The 22,632-nt window shown below is 39.5% G+C and overlaps 1 protein-coding gene across 1 annotated transcript; it reads right to left on the bottom strand.

Moving 5' to 3' along the window:
* Positions 1-984: 984 nt before the first annotated feature.
* On the bottom strand, positions 985-20,813 carry Slc30a4 (solute carrier family 30 member 4). Its single transcript, XM_021156115.3, has 7 exons — positions 20,423-20,813; positions 13,037-13,183; positions 8,197-8,350; positions 6,473-6,677; positions 5,568-5,673; positions 4,293-4,427; positions 985-3,622 (listed from the first exon to the last, which is right to left on the bottom strand). Exons 1-7 carry the CDS (start codon positions 20,811-20,813, stop codon positions 3,468-3,470), a joined length of 1,293 nt encoding a protein of 430 aa, XP_021011774.1. The 3' UTR covers positions 985-3,467.
* Between the last annotated feature and the right edge of the window lie 1,819 nt (positions 20,814-22,632).

The raw sequence follows: 22,632 nt of genomic DNA, 5'->3' as shown, positions 1-22,632 counted from the left end.
CTGATGGGTTGCCTAAATGGAGACACATAATACTGAGGAATTCCCACAATTTTTTTTCTCTAGTTTGCATGCTCCCACTAACATTACAAACAATATGCCTATCTGCAAAATCAAATCTTAAGCCCTAGCCCATAGGATTCATTAGACAGACCTGGAGGTGGACTTAAGAGTTTGCAAATGGTGTTCTAGCTACAGAGACATTAAGCCATTACCTAGACACCAGATTTTCTCCCCGCTTAGCACAGTAGCTAGTGAGATGTCACTGATTATCTGTAACTAAGAGTGGTCCAATGATGAACTGAACCAAATGGTATCATATGTAGTGGCACATTCTGTAGCTTTAACCTTACTACATACAAGGTAGTCAACAGCAGAGTTCAGATTCTTTAAGAACATCATAAATACAGAGAACCAAACACAGCTGAAGTTACTTCAGGATTAAAATCTCTAAGAATGCTGACTGAGATTTTGAGAAACTCAAAGCTCTTCACAGTAGCTGCTCAGTCTATTTCTGTCTCAGATTCTCTATCATGTTCCCATGCAGAGATCCTGGACAGGGGATGAGCTGAGGTTTTAAAAACCTTTCTCACCTGCAAATGTATTTCTAAGTATTGGCTGGAATTCTCTCTGAATGCGAGAGATGCTCGGGTACCTCTCTTATCCTGACTGTGTCCACGGTGGGAAGGATCTCCTGAAGACAAATACTGACAGGTGGGCCACCTGGGCTTAAGACAGAACACTGAGAGCTCAGGAAATAATGTCAGAGAGAAAAATGAAAACCTCTATCCCAAACTGAAAAGAAACACTGTAAGCCAAGACATCTAGTGATCTGGTAAACAATGTAGATGGGAGCTGTGAATGTGAAAATCTGTGCTCACGTGAAAACCTTTTTAGCTGAGGAAAGTTAACATAGCTGCCCGTAAGAATTACAATAGCTTCTGGTTCGGCCTGTTAAGTATGTCTTACTCAACTGCATTCTTGGTATGCTTCTTAAGACAGCAAGATTGTTAGTCAGACAAAGTCTTCCTAAAACAAAAGACTGCATTGGGCCCAAGTTGTGAAATATGGGTTAATGTCTACAGTAATTAACTATCTGAAAATACTCCTTAGAATATAGTGCAGTGGAGAATTGCCAAGTTTTTATGTTGTGATGTTTCCCAGTGCAAGATTAGCATTGCATCTCCTCAGTTCAGACCCTGCTTTTTTGCAGGGCAAAAGTTCTCACAGTTAACTGAGAGGTTGTGCCACTATGTCTCAAAAGGAGAAAGACGGTCAAATCTTACAGCTGTGTAGTCCCCGATCTAACTGCTGACTTAATGTCCTTCCTCTATGGGTTCTGACAAGCTAAACAAGTAAAAATCTACCAGCTCTCCATCTTGTGGACCCATGAAGAACAACGTCTAGCCCCTGCTGCAAAAGTCAAGTGCAGAGATTACAGGTACACCCACTTTACATGAATATGATAGTTAAGACTTACAGAAGTTGTCAGTTCTTCTGTTTTTTTTTTTTTTAATGAAAACCTTTTCAATATTCAAATGGATTTTAAGGTTGTTTTACCAAATATCTTAAGGACTAAGTCAACATGAAAATCCAGATATGCCCACATTATGGTAAAAGGATGTTTTCAAGAAATGAGCTCAACTGATGTGTGAAAATGTTAAGAATAAAATGCACATTTTCCTTTTTTCCCCTAGATATATCTAAAGGCCACAAATGCCCAGGCAGCCACTTAAATGCCTGTAATCTACTCATATGCGAATCACTATTTTATTTAGTTTATATTCTAAGAAAATTTGAAGTTCAAGTATTTATAATTTTAAATGGACTCACAATAAAAATTCAACAAAGTAAACTTTTTTTTTTTTCAAAGTAAACTTTGAATTCAACAAATACCCATTGAGTTTTATGGAGAAACATCAGCTGTGTTGAACCTATCAATTCCCAACAACCTTTTGAAAGGCTGTTTGAAAACCCGGGTTTTCTTATTACTTTTTAACACAGGGAAAGTCTCAGCTTCCCACTCCTCATTTACACACCATTTGGATTTCTACTCACAACCTGCTTGGGACAGAGTTACTCCACTCTGACTCTTTGAGAGCCATACAAAGTGCTAGGCTGAAATGAGCTCATCTCAAAGCAACTGCTGGGAATGAATCGTGAATATTCATGACTTTCTCTTCAACACAACTGCTGCTAATTGCCTTCCCTTGAGCTTGGAAATATTTATGTTGCTTCCTCAGACACAGGTTTAGTGTCCATCCTTATTTCAGCTCTTCTGTGCACATACATGGCTAAACAAAACAAAACAAGACAAGACAAGACAAAACAAACAAAACCTTTTACCTTGTGTTTTCTTAAAGAGTTTTCTCCACCCAACGCCTCTGTATCTTTCTACTATGACATTATTGTAAAACTTCAAGATTGTAGTTCTGCAACCCATGGAGAACAGCCTGTATCATAACAGAAATTTTCTCTGGAGTAACAAAGGCCTTCTACATGGTGGGCATTAATAACCTCAGCCTTAGCTTATTTAGGTACTCGGAAGGATATATAGATAACCTGGTGTGCACATGAGAAGGTGCTATGCAAACTGTTACTAACAAATGTTGGCAGTTCTAAAAAGGACAGTGGATAACTGCTGAAACATTGTTGTCTCTTACCGTTCTAAGACAATTCTACATAAAGCACAGAAGTGATTTTCTGGAAGATAGAATCCAAAACTCTACAGACCACTACTTGCTTCTCTGCTTTAGATCATCATATGGTAAGGTAATTTGAGGTTAAATCTAATTTCTGCCATTTATAATTATATTAAAGTTTCCTAAATAACTTAAGGACAGTGACCACATTATGTGAATGTTTCTGACAAGATTACAAATAATCAAAAATATTGAGATTTAAAACCCAGTACTATCTGGAAAATTTGCTTATAAGTTATATGTGAAATAAAACAGTTCTGAAACACTTAGGAATACATGCTTATTCCATTTTCTGGATATAATTACTTTCTGAAATCTGTTGAGGGCTAATTTTTATAAAAAAGAGAACACAATTCCAGAAACTGGATGCCAAGATTACACAGAGACAAAAATCCCAAATAGTTCAACACTGAGTTTGCTAGCACTGACTTCATATAAAAGGCCTGAAAAAAGTCGTTGTTAGATGCAAATACTGAATTCTGAGTCTTGGTGTGCACGTTGCATACTCTGTCAAATTAATGAAGCATGGTCTTGGATTGTCTTCTGATGAGGTATCTGCAGGGTTACAGCTCATTCTGTAAACAGTACTTCAGAAGTTCTTTGTCTGAAAATCATGCAAGTATTAGTCAGAGCGGAGTCTGTCTTGGGGAGACTGGTGCTTGACATGGACACAGCTGTCAGGGACTCCATTAGGTTTACATTTATTGCTCTCAAGTCTGTACTTCAGGATAAACAAGGCCGTAGACCCTGAGGACATACACCTGGAACTCAGGTACTGGAACTCTGACAATTTGCACAAGTTCTGATCACTTCTTGTCTGTAACTCTGGAGCTGAATAGTGCATTTGTACATGCCAAATGTGTTCAGTAATAAATGCTTAGCTTTGGACTGTACTTCTTCCCACTTAGATGAACTTCCAGGAACTGCAATATCAAGAAAATATCCAATTATTTATTGTACACTGCTGTACATTAGAAGATGAGACACAGAGGAAGCAACAGCAAGCTACAAGCATATGCTCATCTGATGTCTCCTAAGCCCTTCTACTGCAGAAGGCAGTTTCTAAGCCCAGAAGAGCTTCTCATGACCTTAGTCTTTCCAACCCATGCTCAGTAGAGAGAACATTACAAACAATTACAAGCCTCTTGCTTAAAGACTTATATTCCTTAAGGACTAAGTGCATATGTTAGTTTGATTTTAAAAAGCCACCAATCTCTGATATGATTTAAATAAGAGTTTGGCTTTTATTATATAAAAGATGGCATAGCAAATGTATGTACTATCTTTAAAATGCAGGCAAGTATCAACTTGTAACATCTTCTCTTAAAAAGGTAAACCAATTTAAATGTTTTTATTTATTTATTTATTTGGAGTTCTGGGAATTGAACACAGGGCCTCAGACATGGGAGTGCCAGTGTTTGACACTGAACTGCCTTCCCAGCCCTTGTTACCCTTTCACCTACAATTCATCTTTTGAAGAGCCTCCTCCCTCCCTTAAGTCTTCTTATCAGAAAAATATTCACACATATGAACAGCTCAGATGCTGACTTGTAGGACAGAAGTCTATTCCCATGAACCCCATGAGCAACATACTTAGCTGCATGTGAACTATGGCAGTGGATTTTCCAGAAGTAAGAGACCAGATATTCAAATCTTCCACAGAATATACATCTTCTATTTTCATCAACGACTCTTTGATATAATCTACATTCAAATGGCTTGGTACACCTATTAGTTTGGAATATATAATTTGTAAGTTTACTTTGGTAGGAAAAGTTTTAAGTTACGTTTAAAGAAAACAAATGGCTTTGTCAAATTCAGTTCCAATAGATTCATTAAGGTATGTTTACACTTTAAGATAAATTACAGACATTCTTACAAAATATTTAGAAAATATACAAGAGATCAATATATACTTTTAAAATGTCAATTCTCACTGTAATGGAGTAGCAATCAAGTTAGAACACTTAGCTTAATCTTAATAAGCTAGGATAGAAAAGAATTATTCTGCTCCAGCACCTGGTTTCACTATGTAGCCCTGGCTAGCGTGGACCTACATGTAAATCAGGCTGACCTTGAACTCATAGAGAGCTACTTTCCTCTGAGTCCTAAGTGCTGGGATTACAGGCTTGTGCAGTTATGCCCAGCTTAGAACATTTGATAATAATAAGCTATTGCTGAGAACTTTTGTCTTCATGTTCTCAGGAAGACAAGGATGTTAAAAGTATTACAAAGACACAAATTAAATGAGATGAATGTTATACGTATTTTGTATGCATATGACTATAAACAAGTTAATGTTCCTTAGGAGAGGAAATGAAGTGAGAGCTAGGTTTAGCGCTCACAGTTTTCACTGACTGCCTCTTACCAAACTCTAAGGAATATTATTACCCAGTCCTAATTTCAGAAATAGTCCAGAGAATATTTGGCAAGGCAAATTTTAAATGAGGTAACCAGTAAGTTGAAGACCCAAATAGAACGGAGAATTAGTCCATGCCTAACAGGGCAAATGAGGAGAAATTGGGGGTCAGTGCTCTGAACTTCCTGTGCAGCACAAGATGCTCTAGGACTTTAGCAACTTCAATGGTATAAAAGGAATCAAATAAACCACAAATTATAACTGTGCCAAGAATCAAAAGCTGCTGGAATGACACTGGCTGTCAAACATTTTCTTGTCTGTAAATATCCTAGCTCACCTGACTGTCTGCTTTACCTGCTGAAAGGGTTAAGTGCGTGACTGCACTGCTTGTTTGCTATGCACAGGAGAGTATCATTGAAATGCAAGACTTGGCTCCTGTCCAGAGCACCCTCTGACCCAACCTCTGCTGGGAGGGATAAACCCACAGTGGAGTACTAGTAAGTGCTCACCTTCCAGGATTATCACTACTGTGTCCCAGATGATGCGAAACGTTGTGAAGGCCACAAGTAATGAAAATATATACGTACAGATGGGATCAGCAATCTTGTATTCTGGCTAGAAGGCAATAGATGAAAGTTGTATGACTAAACAGAGACAGATGTTAACACACTATAAAGTGGAGCAAGACACAGGTCTCTGTTCTCTTTATCAGGATTGGAAAATACTTTTAAATCTTGGATACTGTAATTGAGAAACATCTTTACTCATAAGATTGTTCAAATGACTTGCCTCATGTGTCTTTTCTAGAAGTTTAATCATTATGTCTATTCTCTTTTGTGGCTTCTCTGAATTCTTCACTTAGAAGCATAAGATATTGAAGCTGGAAAGAACTGTATCAGTCACCTGGACTAAAATACTCATACTGAAGTGGACTGAATTAAAATTTAGAGTTGCTGCAAAGATGAGAATCTCAGTGCATAGCCTATTATCTATGGTTCAGTGACATTGGTTAACACTGAGTTTTACCGTAAATGTGCTATTAAAGCTAACTATAGGTAAATTAGCTGGCAAGGTGATACTATTGTGCTTACTAATAAATAACTACACCAATTAATCTTCTCCCAGTGAAAAATGAATAGAAAGGCATTAGTTAGTGTCCAGTACATTGATAAGAGACAACTAGCTTTTTTTTTTCTTTTTTTTTTTCTTTTTGGTTTTTCGAGACAGGGTTTCTCTGTATAGCCCTGGCTGTCCTGGAACTCACTTTGTAGACCAGGCTAGCCCCGAACTCAGAAATCCGCCTGCCTCTGACTCCCAAGTGCTGGGATTAAAGGCGTGCACCACCACGCCTGGCTGTCAACTAGCTTTTTAAATAACCAAATTAAATAATTTGAAATAGAAAGTACAATTTTACCTTGAATCGTATGATGTATGCAGCTATAAGCACACCAACACTTTGTACCAAGTCTCCCAGGGCGTGTACAAATGCAGCTCTCACTGCCAAGCTGTCCTGCCCATGGTTGTGTCCACTAGATACCATGCTTGGGGAATTTGAAGGCAGGGAGTGGGAATGAGCGTGAGAATGGTGGTGACCGGACTGGTTCAACAGAAACCCCATTCTGTTAGAAATGAAAGAAACCATATTATTTCTCTAAAACTACTGATAAAACATTCAGTTCTGTTCAGACAGTAATGGAGCAGTGCAGAACAGTCAGTTAATAAAGATTTAAGCACCTGTTACTCAGCAAGTATTGTTTTACGTTTATGGAGCTTACGTCCTGGATATCAGAGGTGTAAGCAAATACACACTGAGACACAGCCAGTTAATGTGAAATGCCTTGGAAACGGCTTTGTATACAGCTTTGTATACAACTCTGTGGAGATATGTTAAGATGAGGGCCAGGTGAGTGGGTAGGTGGGTGGGGTGGGCACAGAAGAGCTCTCTCAGACTTCATTTGAGCAGAGACTTGCAGAAGTCAAGAGCAGATGGTGGTTGCATATTCTAGGCAGAGCAGCAGGCAAAGGTCTGAAATGAAAATGTGCTCTGTGCACTTAAAAAGTACCACACTGTGGCTAAGATAAGGAGAACAGGGAGTGCTAAGAGAGAGGCAGGAGGGCTACATGTCTTTTATTTAAGAAGGCAATTGTAGAAACTTCTGATTTTTATTCTAGAAGCCATTAGATAGTGATTTGTAAACTAAGGCCACTAGACCATATTTGGCTAGTTTTTAAGATAGTTTTATTAGAATACAGGCATAGATATTTGTTCACACAGTGAATTTGGCTGTTTTTGTTCTTAACATCAGTGTTCCATCACTTCAAACGAAACTGTGTAGCTCTCAAAGCCTAAAATACTTACTAACCAGCCTTTTTGTTGTGTTGGAAATGCAGGGGTCAACCTAGGGCCTCGTGCATGCTAAGCTCTACCACAACCCATCTGTTCTTTATAGAAAGATTGCTAACTTCTGCTCTAAATGATTAAGGATGAAACATAGTTCAGTAGTTTTGAGGAGGAAAAAAAATGATTTTAAAATCTAGCTAACAGACCAGTGAGATAGTTCAGCAGGTAGAGGTGTTTATTGCTAAGTCTGACAGTGTGAGATTGACTCCTGGAACCCATGTGGTCAAAGAAGAGAAATGATTCCTGTATATTGTTCTCTGACTTCCATGTGTACACAGTAGCATGCATGTGCCCCACACACAAATAAAATAAATACAAAACTCCCTTGAAATGTAGCTAACATAAAAGTATTAAATATTAAATAACTTGGTTCTACTTAAATTCTTTTTTTTTTTTTTTTTTTTGGTTTTTCGAGACAGGGTTTCTCTGTGTAGCCCCGGCTGTCCTGGAACTCACTTTGTAGACCAGGCTGGCCTCGAACTCAGAAATCCACCTGCCTCTGCCTCCCGAGTGCTGGGATTAAAGGCGTGCGCCACCACGCCCAGCTCTACTTAAATTCTTTAGTGTTAAACTCTGAGACACATGGACAAACTAACAAGTTTATAATGCTTCATTTTATTATACTTCTAAGTAAAACTGACTGACTATATTTTTAAGTATGAACATATTCCATGGTCTGAATACATGCATGTGCAATAATCTTTTGGCTCATAGTATGTGAAAAATATTGTGCTTACATTACATTAACTGCAACTCCAACAGCTGCAGTGATGAGCATGACATCGCCGTTTATTTCATAGTTCATATGGATGGTTCTTTGCACAGCCTCATATAAGAGGAATCCCATAAGTACATACACCAGCATTACACTGATCATGGCCGACAAAACCTCTACAAAGGAAGACAGAAAATGCAGGCATCTTCAGCACAACGGTTACACTTCATACCAACTAGACATTGTTCAGTCTCCTACTTACATTTTCTTTACAGAGGAAAAAGCACTATTATTTTTGTCATACAACATTTTTTTCTTAAAGTATTTAGCAGTTTGAATGATTTAGATCCTTAACTAATTCATATCCATCCTCTCTCTATTCATATCTCCATTCACAAGGTAAAACTGATACAGAAAAAGAAAATTTAAATGGCATAAAACATACAAGATTATCAAAGTTTGCTATACTATAAAATATCAAAGTTATTGTACTTGGCATGAAAATGCCAAAGTAGAAGCTTCAAAGATTATGTGAAAATACTAGATCCTTTGTTATTCTCTGACTTAGTGTCTTTTTCTTTCTCTTTATAGCATTTACTATAATTTGTGATTGTATTTGTGTCTATGTGCACACAGAGTCACCATGTCTCCAGACCCTTATTCATTCATTCATTCATTCATTCATTCGTAACTAATGGGTACTCATTCAGTCAATGAATAACTATTTGTCTTAACGTAGACCATTCACAACAGAAGCATATATGTGTTTGTGGGTGTTGCATAAGTTACTGGTCTAATGTACGTATTTGCTTTGTTAATGCTATGATGCCAATAATAAGTATATTTCACTAAAGTTACATGGCAATTGTCTTTCCACTGTCAGAAAGAACTAAGCAAACATCTAAGGCATGTTGCAGAGATCTATAAAAATATAATGAACACAGAGATATCCTCTCTTCCACTTTCTTTTCCACTCTTTCCTGCCTTCTTCCAATAGAAGATAGGAAGAAAAAAACAGTAGGGTGTGTTGGATTTACCCAGGCCTTCCGAATTAGTGTTTGTATTTATCTCAGCCAGAGTCCAGCTGCACTCAAGCTGATGTTATAGGGATTTTCATCAGTCTATAGTCCAGAGTCTGTCTCTGGGTTTCCTCTCTTTTATTACAAATTGCTTCTCCTACTCCTGCTTTTTCATCACTCCCTATACCATGCTACACTGCCAACTATGGTCATGCTGACTTATGGTATCCAGTGTTAACCACTTCAGTCATGCCTTCCTTATGCCTCAACTTAAACTCCCATTTCTAGCAAGTTTTAGAGCTTAATTCTTTTCCAGTAAAAGGTCATGTGATATGATTAAATTTGCAATAAGATGTGAATGATAGAAAGCACAGCTTTTGATATAGGAAGGAGAAAGCTGTTAAAATGAATCACAACTAGGTAGAAAGTTTATTAGTATTATTTTTTGATGTTTATATGAAGGAAATGCTTCCTGTTTCTCTAGTATCAGTGGATAAAGCAACAAACTACACAGAATTAGTTGTAGCCAAATCTTGCCCAAGACACATCTAGCTGGTTCTGACCACGATCTCTGCTCAGCAGCAAACATTATGAGCAATACCTGTGCTATCAACTTGCCATTAACACAGTCTAAGGATTTAAATGATCAAATCATAAACACTGCTTTCTATCCTAACCACAAACAGTGCTGCTTAGTATAGTCTTTACATCAGTATAGTCCCTGAAGATCTGGAAGAAACTTCACATAAAAAAGCCAATTATTAAGATAATCTATACAGAGAAAGGCAGAAAGGGTGAAGCAGGATGGGAGCTGCTGTCTTCAGAATGACATACTCCCTTAGAAGAGAATCTTTTTCCTCCTAAAGATTTGTGGTTCATCCTTTCATCTTAGCTCCAACCTTTGTCTCTGCAACTCCTTCCATGCATATTTCATTCCCTATTCTAGGGAGGAATGAAGTATCCATGCATTGGTCTTCCTTCTTGATTTTCTTGTGTTTGGAAGTTGTATCTTGGGTATTCTAGGTTTCTGGGCTAATATCCACTTATCAGTGAGTGCATATCAAGTGACTTCTTTTGTGATTGGGTTACCTCACTCAGGATGATATCCTCCAGATACATCCATTTGCCCAAGAATTTCATAAATTTATTGTTTTTTATAGCTGAGTAGTACTTCATTGTGTAAATGTATCACATTTTCTGTATCCATTCCTCTATTGAGGGACATCTGGGTTCTTTCCAGCTTCTAGCTATTATAAATAAGGCTGCTATGAACATAGTGGAGCATGTGTCCTTATTACCAGTTGGAACATCTTCTGGGTATATGCCCAGGATAGGTATTGCTGGATCTACAGGAAAGGATGGACCATCCAGAGACTGCCCCACCCTGGGGTCCATCCCATAATCAGCCACCAAACGCAGACCCTATTGCATACGCCAGCAAGATTTTACTGAAAGGATCCTGATATAGCTGTCTCCTGTGAGGCTTTGCCAGTGCCTGGCAAATACAGAAGTGGATGCTCACCGTCATCTATAGGATAGAACACAGGGCCCCCAGTGGAGGAGCTAGAGAAAGTACCCAAGAGCTGAAGTGGTCTGCAACCCTATAGGTGGAACAACAATATGAACTAACCAGTACCCCCAGAGCTCGTGTCTCTAGCTGCATATATAGCAGAAGATGGCCTAGTCAGCCATCATTGGGAAGAGAGGCCCCTTGGTCTTGCAAACTTTATATGCCCCAGAACAGGGGAATGCCAGGGTCAAGAAGTGGGAGTGAGTGGGTAGGGGAGCAGGGTGGGGGGAGGGTATAGGGGACTTTTGGGATAGCATTTGAAATGTAAATGAAGAAAATATCTAATAAAAAAGATTTGTGGGATCTCTTTCATTGTGGTTTTATTAAATCCAGTATTATTAGCTCTCAGAGTAAAGTGACATGCCCATAATCAAGTAAGTCCTGACACTTAAATACAACACATGAGGCTTTAGTTCTTTCCTTCTCTCTCCCCACATTAACCTGCTGCTGTTGTAGTGTAGTGTAAATAAAGAAAACTCAGAATGATTTCACACCATCCACAGCTATACATGAAGCAATTGAAGAGACTGTGGTGACAGCTAAGAGAAGAGGGGTATGAGCTCTCCTGCTCACCTGTACCATAGAATGTAGACTATTAACAAATAATGATAAAAATTAGTCAAACATTTTCAAGACTGGATATTCCAAAGAATTTATACTGGCCTTTCTGTATGCAGACATACATGTTACTAAGAAGCCTTGAGTTCATTTTAATTTTTTTCAGAGAATGAGTGAAGTGGATTAATAAAGAATGAAGATCCTTATTAAAGTGCTGGCCACTGCCCTAAATGCTTTCCAAATAGTAATTCCCTTACTGCCCTTAATAACTTTATGTGGGAGACACTATTGTAGCATCCTTTACAAACAGAAAATGGAAGCATGAAGATGTTACAGAGCTTGAATAAAGTCAGATTGTTAGGAAGTGAGACAACTAGGATTTGAATCAAGCTATTGGTTTCTTTACTGCCTTTCACAGGTGTTTGTTTGAAAACACCAATTAGAAGGCTACAATCAATAAACCCTAATTGTGTGTGTGTGTGTGTATGCATGTGAGTGCATATGCTTGCTAAGACCAGAAGCAGCTATTAGCTGCCTTTGTGTGTGTTGGGAACTAAATTCTTCTGTAAGAGTCATACAGATAGGGAGAGGGTTTGGAGTGATGGCACAGGAATTAAGAGAACAGATTGCCCCTTCCAAGGGAGCCAGGGCCAATGTCTAGTACCCACACAGATGCCCATAACAGTTTATAACTCCAGTTCCAGAGGATCTGATACCCTCTCTGGCCTCCCGAGGTACCAGGCATGTAAGTGGTACACAGACATACATACAGGCAAAATGCCTATAGACACAAAGTAAAATTAAGTATAAGAATCAAAGAATAGTGTTATTTAAAAATAAAATTTAAAGAGTAGTATGTGCTCTTGAGACATCTCTCCAGCCCCAGAAAATGTTATCTCTAAGAGTAGACAGAAAACACCTACACAGCTGAACACGACAACTGTGACGAAACCATGCTGATATTTACTACTAGAGATAGTGTTTGATTTGGTTCATTGATAAAGTGCCAATTTCTAATAACTCTAGCCCTATTTTCTGATTTCTTAGTAGATTCTCAAGGCAATAGCCAGTGTTCAGTTTTTATTCAAAAAAGCCGAAGAGTATTATTTTTATCTCAATTCTTTAATATGCACTATTAAATGCTGAATTTTCCAAACAGAAAATTCTTAATTTGGAGGTTCTATGAAATACCTATGGATATGGCCTGCCATGTAATAGTTCAAATAGTAATTTTATGTATTTTTAGAGTAAGTAGGTTTAAAACCACAGCAACAGCAAGAATCAGAGCTATGTAGGTAATAATTTAGATTTTTTTAAACCCTTGCTGAATAACATTGATACAGTGCAAAGTCAGTCACATAGCATATGTTGAACATATGATGAAAATGTTTAACATGGGCTTCAGTTGAAAAATTTAAAGTTTAAAACAAGCAGCAAATGCTTATTAGTGAGTCACCCAATCAGTTTTGCTCAGTTCAGTAAACTGGAAAGTAAGCCTCTTTATAATGGCATATTCATAATTCTGTACAACCTACTTAAGGAGGCCTAGCAGTATGTTCCACAGAAGATAGCGTTTTGGGATAAGTCTCATTATTTATTTTCATTTGCTTTGTTCAAAACCATTATCACTTTAAATATTTCAGTTAGTCAGGGTCATAGTTTATTATGGCTTTACGTGAAAATATTATAAGCCAAAATAAACTTAAGTTACCTACCTAGGCGATGAAATCCAAAGGTGAATCTTCTGGTTGGTGACTTTGAGGACAGCCACAAAGCAAGCAGAGTGAGTATGATGGCACTAAGGTCAGTTAGCATATGGAGTGCATCTGTCATAATTGCTAAGCTATTTGCCATGTATCCACCTGGGAGAAAGGGAAGGAAGGGTAACTAACAAAAGGAAGCCATCAACCTCAAAATGTGTAACATTCTGCAAAACACAACAACTAAATTTCTATCCTGATTCAACTAAATCAAAGTATTCTAAAGTTTCATGCAAAATAGTATAGATGCCATATCCTTCAACTTATATGAAGATTATTCCAGAAACCCCTTTAGGTATCAAAATCTGTGCATGCTCAAATATATTATATAATATGGTGTATTTGTATACAGCTTGTACATGTAAATCTATACATAGTTTATATTATTTCTAGGTTACTGATACCATCTAATACAATGTACTTATTTACACTGCATTATTTAGGGAATTACTACAAGAAAACAAGCCTGCATATATTCTATACAGACATATATTTCAAGCATTTTCCAGCTGAAACATAGATGTAGCACCTGTGGACATGGAATATGTAGGTATGGAAGGACCACTGCTCAAATTTCTGGTGAAAACCCCATTTCTATTAACAGGGTCTTCAGTGTTCATTACTTCATAAAGTTACCCATTAAATTGGCAGTAAAAATAAAAGCAGGATGGGAACTTTTGCTCAACTTATTAATTCTACGAATACAGTGAGTTAATAGCTACGGTATCTAAATACCACAACAAAGCAGAAAGAAGATATGCTTTCTGTTATTCAGGAAGGGTTGAACATCAAATGACAGAAGAATTCTATAAAGCTCATACTAGCACAACCCAAAGAATAAAAATTAGTTTAGCTTATAGTTATATAGATAATAATCTCTGAAAAGAGTAACAAAAGGAAAATATGGTGTAATTGATGGTATAGGAATAAGTATGGCACGTGCGTGCGTTTGTGTGAATGTGTCCACCACAACTCATGTTGATGTTTCATCTTTATTATGAGGTGTTAAGAAGTTGGAACTTTAAACTGATGGCTGGGTGATAATGTTAAATGAGACTCTAAGGGCAGAGCCTCATTTCAATAAGACTATGGCTTTAGAGGAAGAAGAGACCTGAATGAGGTCACATCTTCCTTATCGTGTTAACCCTCAGGACTGCTTTGAGACGATGAAAAGGACCTCAACAAATGCAACCTTTTGCTCTTGAATTTTCCAGTCTTCAGAAACACAAGGTGAATAAACTTTAATGTTTTATAAGTTACTTAATCTGTGATGCTCAGTTATGGCAACATAAGACAATATGTACTAGGGTCTGGTACAATTTGTGATTTCAGGCACCTACTAGGGATCTTGAAATAGATCCCCATAAGTGGGAGACAACCACACAAGTGTATGTATGCATGTATGTTCACAAACATACACATACATTTCCTTTTTTCTCCTATTAGTAATTTTACTTAATTCTGGGAAAGTATTTTAATTCATTTTCTATTATTGACTGATGATTGATTTATTGATTGATTGAGACAGTGTCTCACTATGTAGCTCTGGCTGGCCTGGAACTCACTATGGAGACCAAGGTGGCCTTGAACTGAGATCTGCCTGCCTCTATCTCCCAAACACTGATATAAGGCATGAACTGCCATGAGTGTTCCTTATTTTCTAACTTTTCTATAAGTTTTTGTTTTCTTGTTTTCAAGTGCCTTCTACGTTTTTATTGTCAACGGGTTCTTATTTTTTCCTTTACCCTGAATTTCTTTTGTAGAACCACCTTTTCTCTTCTAGATATGTGATATTATCTCTGAAGATACAGAATATATGATTATAACTGTTTTTTAAAACAGGGTTTTTATTAGCTTTCCTTAGTTTAGCCTTTTTGGTACATACATAATTCCAGAGGCACCTGGCACAGCTGAGTCCGGCCTGCTTAGGATGCTCTATAGTACAGTTGTCTTATGTGTGGGTCCTGAGGGGTTAGCATTAGCATCCCCTGGGTTCTAATAAAAATGCAAATGCTAGACAGGCATGGTGGAGCATGTCTTTAATAGCAGCACTTAGGAGGTAGAGGCAGATGCATTTCATTGAGTATGGGACCAGCCTGGTTTACATACTGAGTTCCAGGCCAGCCAGGGTTACACAGTAGCAAGACTGTCTTAAATTCCATACATGAATACACACTCTGGCTTATCCCAAGACTCCATTATTAGACTTTCTGAGGTTGGGACTTTGGATTCTCTAATGGCTGTGATGCACAGCAAAAATCGAGGACCACTATTGTGGTGGGGCCTGAGTTGATTCTCAGCTGAGGTGCTGGCTTTTGAGTGTAGTAAGCCAGTTACTCTGTTTCTTTTTCAATTTCCAAGACTTTTGCTGTTTTGTTCCCTTTCGTTTTCCCCATCTGTGTGAGGAGGGTTTGCCTTCTCCAGCAAGCCAAATCCCTTTAATGTAGTTTAAGAGATACTTTGAGATAGGACAAAATTAAATACACCAGTTCTTTACCTAAAAGTCAGTTTGTATATCTTTATGATTTTAGTTCCAATGAAAACATGTAAAATACGGCTTTTTTTGTTAACAAGTCCAAAGGATATCTTAGTTTTCATCTAAAAAGTTCTCTTATTTCCAATGAGAAATAACAGTAGTCCTCTTCACCCTATTCAGAAGCATGTATTCCAAGATCCTCACTAGACACCTGGAACCTTAGGTACTACCAAATAATGTGCATATACTATATATATATATATATATGCATATATAGATATCATAATATATGTATATATTTATATAATATATACATTTAGTTATATATGTATAATGATGTATACATAGTATATGTACACTATATACATTACATATATAAATATGCAATATATATGTTCAAACCTAAGATAAAGTTTAGATTATTTGTTAGGCACAGTAAGAAAGTAACATAATAACTAGTAATAAAATAGAATGGCTGTAACAATACACCATAATAAAAGTTACATGTGGTCACATTACACAAAGAGATGATTCATATCCTGGGCAGGATGGGGCAGGCCTCTGAGATTCCATTATAATACCTACAGCTGTGAGCAATTTAAACACGGACTGTTTAGTTCTTGAGTTTTCCATTTAATAACTTTGGATATGGCTGTCGTAATCTATTAAAACTGTAGAAAGTGACATCAATGGGGATGAGGGGGAGGCGCTGATGTAGTTTATTTCCTTGGATTTTGGGACACTTGTTTGCCTCTGTTTGACTTCCTAAAGTTGAAGTTCCTCAAGACGTGAGTTCTCAGGTCATTTTGTCTAATTTGGGGGCATCATCTATGCTGGCCTACCTACTAAAGCACAGGTTCACATTTACTAGCCCACCAGACATTCCCACTTGACTAGTCTTCATAAGCATGCAAATGAACATGTTTAAAACAGCCTTTGAGTCCACACCCCAATATTGCTCTGCATTCTCTTTCCTCTTCAAAATGATGTCTCCCTATGTATCTATCTGGTTAGAGAGAAACTCAGGTTCATCCCTGACCTGCTCGCTCCTCAACCCCCATGTCTAAATGTGACAGTTCTGTTCATACTCCAGGATGCTTTTCTGTACTTACTCTGGTTTGTTTCTAGCCAGGAGCTCTACAAGTCTGCTCCCGTCCTTGTACTCCCATTCCTTTCTTCACAGAACATCCACGATGATCTTTTAAGAAGTAACTCTCCTACTTAGAGCCCTCCACTGGCTTCCACTGAATTAGAACAAAAACTGCACTCATTCAGTGTGGTCTCTCAGGACTTGTTTATCTGGTCCACCTGCCTCCTTCCTTTATGCCAACCACACTCCAGTCATACTGGTCTTCTTTCAGTTTCTTAAAAGAACTCAAAGTTTTAGGGCCTTTGTTGTACTGTTTTCCTTGCTTGAATGATTCCTAATATCTTTTTTGTTGCTTTTAAATGCTCTATCCCATGCAAAAATGATATCCCACTGGTTAGTACGTCTATTCTTTTCTTCACAGAGCTTGAATATCTGAATTTAAAATGTAATGACTTGTAATGCCATGTAATGTTTTCCTTCTATATTAGCTAAAGAACTTCAGATAATAATAACAGTTTTGCTTTCCATTAGATATTTAGACCATGTAGGACAGTGCATACAAATTAACATGTAGGTACTCAAAGGAGACCTGCTGAAGGGAAGGGAGGAAAGGCAGATACTGTTCAACGTCAGGAGTGAGTCAGAGGTAAACCAAGATCCAAAATCAAGTCTCCTCTCTGAAATCTCTAAATGACTTTATTTTTATTGGTCCATACTTCCTACCTAAGATGATTTATTTCTAAGTTCTTAGATACACTTTAATAAGCACTCTACTAGATCCAGTCTAATTCTAGGTAACATTCTGAGCACGACCGTTCCTATCATTTCTGCATTATTTAATGAAAGATTCTATATTTGGATATTAAGTCAGTATTGGAAAGGAAACACCTATTGTGGTTTCTGAAAAACTTTTATTGAGTAAGAGCCTCTGGAAATGAGAAGTCAGGACAATTAAATATTAACTTTTACTTAAATGAAATTCTATCTAAATTAATTTCAAGGGAGAAAATTATGATTAATGTGAATAACTTCAAATACCCAATATCAACTTCAAAAAGTCTGAATGCTGAGCATTTTCACTGTGTTGCATTTGAGAAGTTCCTGGGTCTTAGTCTGCTGAAGTCATGAGATCATGTTCTGACTGCAGCTTACCATCTTTGCATTTTATATTACACATTTATAATTCTCCAACAGAAGAATTCCCTAAATAGAACCTCTATACCACCTTCTCTGAGTTTCAGGGAACATGTGGAAGAGAGGGCTGAAAAAAGTTCAGAGCTGGAGGATGGAGAGATCTGCCACAAAAAGACGTCTTCTCTATATGACATAGCTGTTGTACCCATGGACTCGGTACTACCGTGGTTACCTGATCAAGACCTGTAACAGGTTTGGCCCTGTCAACATTTCAACCAGGAAGAGAGAAGATTTATAGGGCTGCACCTCTCCCTGAGGGACTACTGACAGTCAATGGTTTCTGGGGAGAAGGGTGTCACTCTCTTCAGTGATGTACTCACTGCTAAGTTTCCCATGCTTCATAAGTCATTTTCTTCAATGCTCACACAAACTGTCCCAATTAAAGTCAGTGAGTGGGTCACATACCCAAAACGACAGGAAAGTGTGAGCCTTGCTAGGAAGAAGGGTTCCAGTGTGAAAGGGAGCAGGAATGTATATGATGATATATGTAAGAGAGGGGGTGTGTAAAATGATTAAAATTCATTATAAGCAAGTGTAAAATATTGAAGAATTTTAAAAATGCAATTAAAAATTCAACAAAAGCTCACTTACTATGTCTAATTTGTATCATTTACTGTTTTAGGTATCAGGATGTCAGCTTATATTTCAGTCAAAAAATTAAAATAATAAAAGACATGTAAATAGAGTTCAAGTGGGGAAAATAAGATGCAGAGGTTTATCCCAACAGTGAAAAACATGTCTTTCAGAGATGTCTTTTGAAATGAAGTATGACTAACAAGCAGTCAAGGGACAATCTGAGAAAAGGCAGGAATATAAAAGCTCAGGCCAGAGGCTAGAGAGGCTCAGTGGTTAGGAGAACTTGCTACTCTTGTTCTGGTTCCCAGCCCCTAGACCAGGAAGTTCACACTCACCTGAAGCTTCAGCTCTAGGGGATCTGATGCCTCTAGGCACTGTACTCACTCACCAGCACACTCACCCTCCAGTGACCCATACCCTCCCCACACATACACATAATTAAAACTAAATATTTTTGAAAAAGCTGGAAGATGGGTGATATGCCACATATAGTCTACTAGTGGGCTGAGAGATAACTGAAGACATTAAAATATAGCATATACAATTTGTGTTTGCTATGCATATACTCGTATATGCAGATATGTACATACCTATGTCTACATGTGTAGTATTTTACCACAGTCTACTTCCTATTACATAGTCAACAGAAGTTTGAAAACCTTTGAGAAATCTGCTCTTATTTATGAAAGCCTTAAGGGCAAGAGAGAGGGAGCCCTGAGAAAAGGACCATGACCAGTACAGCTAAGTTGACACTGGGGAAGAATGATGGGACATCAGGCAGAGAATGTACATGAGTCTTCTACACACAGCATTTTAAATCTGGGTTTCCAGGTCTCTTCTTGTTATGGCTCATCATAAGAGACAACATGAGAGAACTGTCTCCTCTGTTAATGCCACTTTAGAAACTGCCACTAAGGAGTCGGCAGTGTGTTCTCTATCTGAGAACTGCATCCATGGATACCATCAATCATGAATGGAAAACATCTGAAAAAGTAACTCTGCCTCAGCGTTCGCCATTCACAGACTTGTTCTGCTCATCAATCTCTCAATGAGTCAGGATAACAACTACTTAAATACAGCATCAAATTTGCATTTTGTAGTCAAAATGATTTCCAAATGCTTTAAAGTACAGAAGGACACATATGTAGGTTATATGCAAATAACTGCTTCGCTTTACGTAAGGGATCTTTACATAAGGCGTCACTGGATGAGGCAACCTGAGATTCAGGTTCTAGAGGGGACTCCTGGAAGCAACCCACCTTGGACATCAAGGGACGACTATAAACTAATGCGACAGTAAAAATAAGGTCTAAAGCAAGAACCTTAGAGTGAGAAATTATTATCTGAAATCAGTTAAAAAAGGAGAAAGAAAGCCTAGCTTCTGCAGCTGCCGGGGAGACCTCTAGCTCACTGTAGATACTCCTTTTAATAATGAACTTTTAATTAGTTGGCTGTATAGAGTTTTGTAAAGCCCTTAGCTATAAGCTCAAAAGGAAGCGGCACAAATAAGCATCAAATAACCAAAATGTTGACAGAAAGAAAAGTCTGGCACTGTGGATGGCTCTCTCTTTTCCCAATAAGATTCCTCATAATCTAATCCCTTCAGAACTTCTGTGTGAGGAAACAGGATGGTGTTCAGTAACATCCCTTAATACTATAAAATTCTGATTCTAATCCATGTCAGAATTATTTTAGACGTTGAAAGATAAACCTGGCATTTTATCAGAATCTGTAAAAGGAGAAGTTACATGATATACAGTCAAGATAACACCCTAAACCCTACAGTAAATGGCACGCTGTTTATGGGAGTTACAAGATCTACCTGCAAGCTCTCAGTGGGCGCTCACGGGAACCGCACTTTGGAATCCCGTGTCCTTTTCCTATGGACCCACGAAAGTCTAGATACTCAGCAAACTTCCTGAAAACAAAGTTTCCACCTCAACTCCGGCGTAGCTAACAGCTGGACAAAGTCAAAGGCAAGCGAGGCGGCGGCGACACAACTCACCTACAAGCTCTCCGATCATGAAAAGCAAGTAGAGGACGGCAGCGATGGTCAGCCTGGTCTTCACCTTCCTCTGCTTCAGCAACTCGCGCCGCTTGCTGCAGTTGTCACAGGGGTCCATTTTCAAACTCAGCTGACTGTTGGTTAAAGGTAAGTCCTGGTCCAATAAGGAGTCATCGTCGGCCTGGAGGGCCGGGTGCGCCCCGTTCACAGGCCTTTCCGGGGCTTCCGAGTCATCGTCGGCCACCACGACTCGAAGTTTATTAAAGCGCGAAAGCCCCTCGTCGCTCACCTCGTCCGAGAAGTCGAAGGCGCTGGTGTCATTTAAGAACAGCGGCGTGTCGTCTTTCCTCAGCAGGGATTTGAGGCGCTTCCACGCGCCGGGGCCGGCCATGGCAGCGGAGGGGCGGCCGGCGACTCCGCCTTCACCGGCGCTCGGGCTCCTCAGGGCACCGCGGCGCGTCCCTGCCCATCGTGAGGAGAACGAGGCACCGCTACTGTCGCCGCGCCCCGGCCGCGCGCCAGCTCCGGACTCGGCGGCGCTCGGCTACCTGCGGGCCACCGCCGCCGCGCATCCCCGCCCGGAGGCTCGCGCTGCTGCGACCGGGGCCAGGGACCCAGGCCGAGCCCAAGCCGCTGCACCCGCCCGCCCCGTGCGGCTGGGAGGCCGGCCGCGGGGTCTGACAGGCCCGGCCTCCTCCGGCCCCTGAGCGAGGCGGCGCGTGCGCCCGCGAGGCGCGAGGGGAGGGGTCGGCGCGGACACGCAAGCCGCCGCTTGGGGGCGCGCCGAGGGGGCGTGGTCGCGCGTCGCCCCCCGCCCCCGCCCTCCCGGCCCCGCCTCTCGGGCTCTGCGGTCTCGTGCGCTCTGAGCCCCCCGGGTGTGCCGCGGGAAAGTCCCCCCGGCGCTGGGTGTCACTGCTCCGAATTCCCTCCACTGGAGATGGGTCTCGGGAATCTCAGGTCCGATCTTGGTTATGGATGGTCCGTGGAGAACGTCCTTTAGTGCTTTCTTACCAAGTGGAAATCCTGGTAGCTTTTCTTCTACCAAATCGGCAAAAAATTTGCCAATTAGCTTGGTCAAAAGGCTAGGACAAGACTAGGATGGTAAGTTGTTCTATGGCTTGCTTTAAAGTTTCCTGTTTCTCAGCAAATGTGTCTTCCTTCTGTGTTCACTGCTACGTTCCTTGGGCACAATTGTGTGAGCTTATTTTCCTTATGTTTCATCACATTCTCAAATGTCCTCAAGAAGCAAGATTAAAGGCAACACTGTTGGTAGAATTCATTTTAAAGTGTAAATCCTTGGCTTCCACCTTTCCTTTTGAGATCCTTAGGATCTAATCCAGGGGCTCATGCAAGTTAGACACGGAGCTACACCTGCAACTTGCCCGTGGTGTCCGGCAAGCTCCCCAGGGTTTACAAAGACTATATTTTAAAAAGTTTTTATATCTTATCAAAATTTCAGGTCACAAAAATACAATGAAAAAAATCACGAGGCAATTTTAACGATTCTGTTGACACCTTAGAATCTGGTGCGAAAAGAAAGCACTGGCTACTTCTGTATTCCAGAGTGATCCCTCATTCCTAAGTTTTCCCCCAGAGTTGCAGTCATGAAAGCAAATTCGACTCTCCATGGTCCCGAGATCAGGAAGGGAAGGCTATTGCCTAGAATTTCATCAATCAGGACACGATGGTAATAGCCAAAGGGAGAGAGCTTACGAGCCATTACATTCCTCGGCTCCAAATATCTTAGGAGTAGATTGTTATGTTGTTTTTAATGTCCCATTTAACTGCCTACAATGTTTCAGGAGTGTCATCGGAGTCTCTTGAATGCAGCCTCAAGGTAGGAGGGATGTGAATGTTTCAAGAATAGTTGAAATAAAAGGATGGGTTTGGGGACATTTCCAGTAAGCTGTGCTGAGGAGGACTGCCTTTGTACATTCTGTTCTTTCACTCGTGTCTCACTGGATTCTCGAGAAAGTGATGAGACGACAAAGCCATGTTTTAAGCTCTGTCCATAAATTCTGTGATGACCCCACTCCCTAGGAGGTAAATTCCCTTACCTTTGCTTGTGGACAGTATTTAGTAATGGCTTATGACCTGTAATGATCAGACTATGGGAGAAGTGACTGTGACTTACAGACTAGGTCATAAAAGGTGCTGCAGCTGTTTCCTTATCCTTACTCTTGGATCTCTTGCACTGTGAGGAGACAGCT

Source organism: Mus caroli, unplaced genomic scaffold (assembly GCF_978045245.1).
Source record: "Mus caroli unplaced genomic scaffold, Mus_caroli_1 scaffold_2, whole genome shotgun sequence".
NCBI classification, from domain to species: Eukaryota; Metazoa; Chordata; class Mammalia; order Rodentia; family Muridae; genus Mus; species Mus caroli.
Note: the sequence above shows the minus strand (reverse complement) of the source record. Positions and strands in the feature narration are given on the sequence as shown.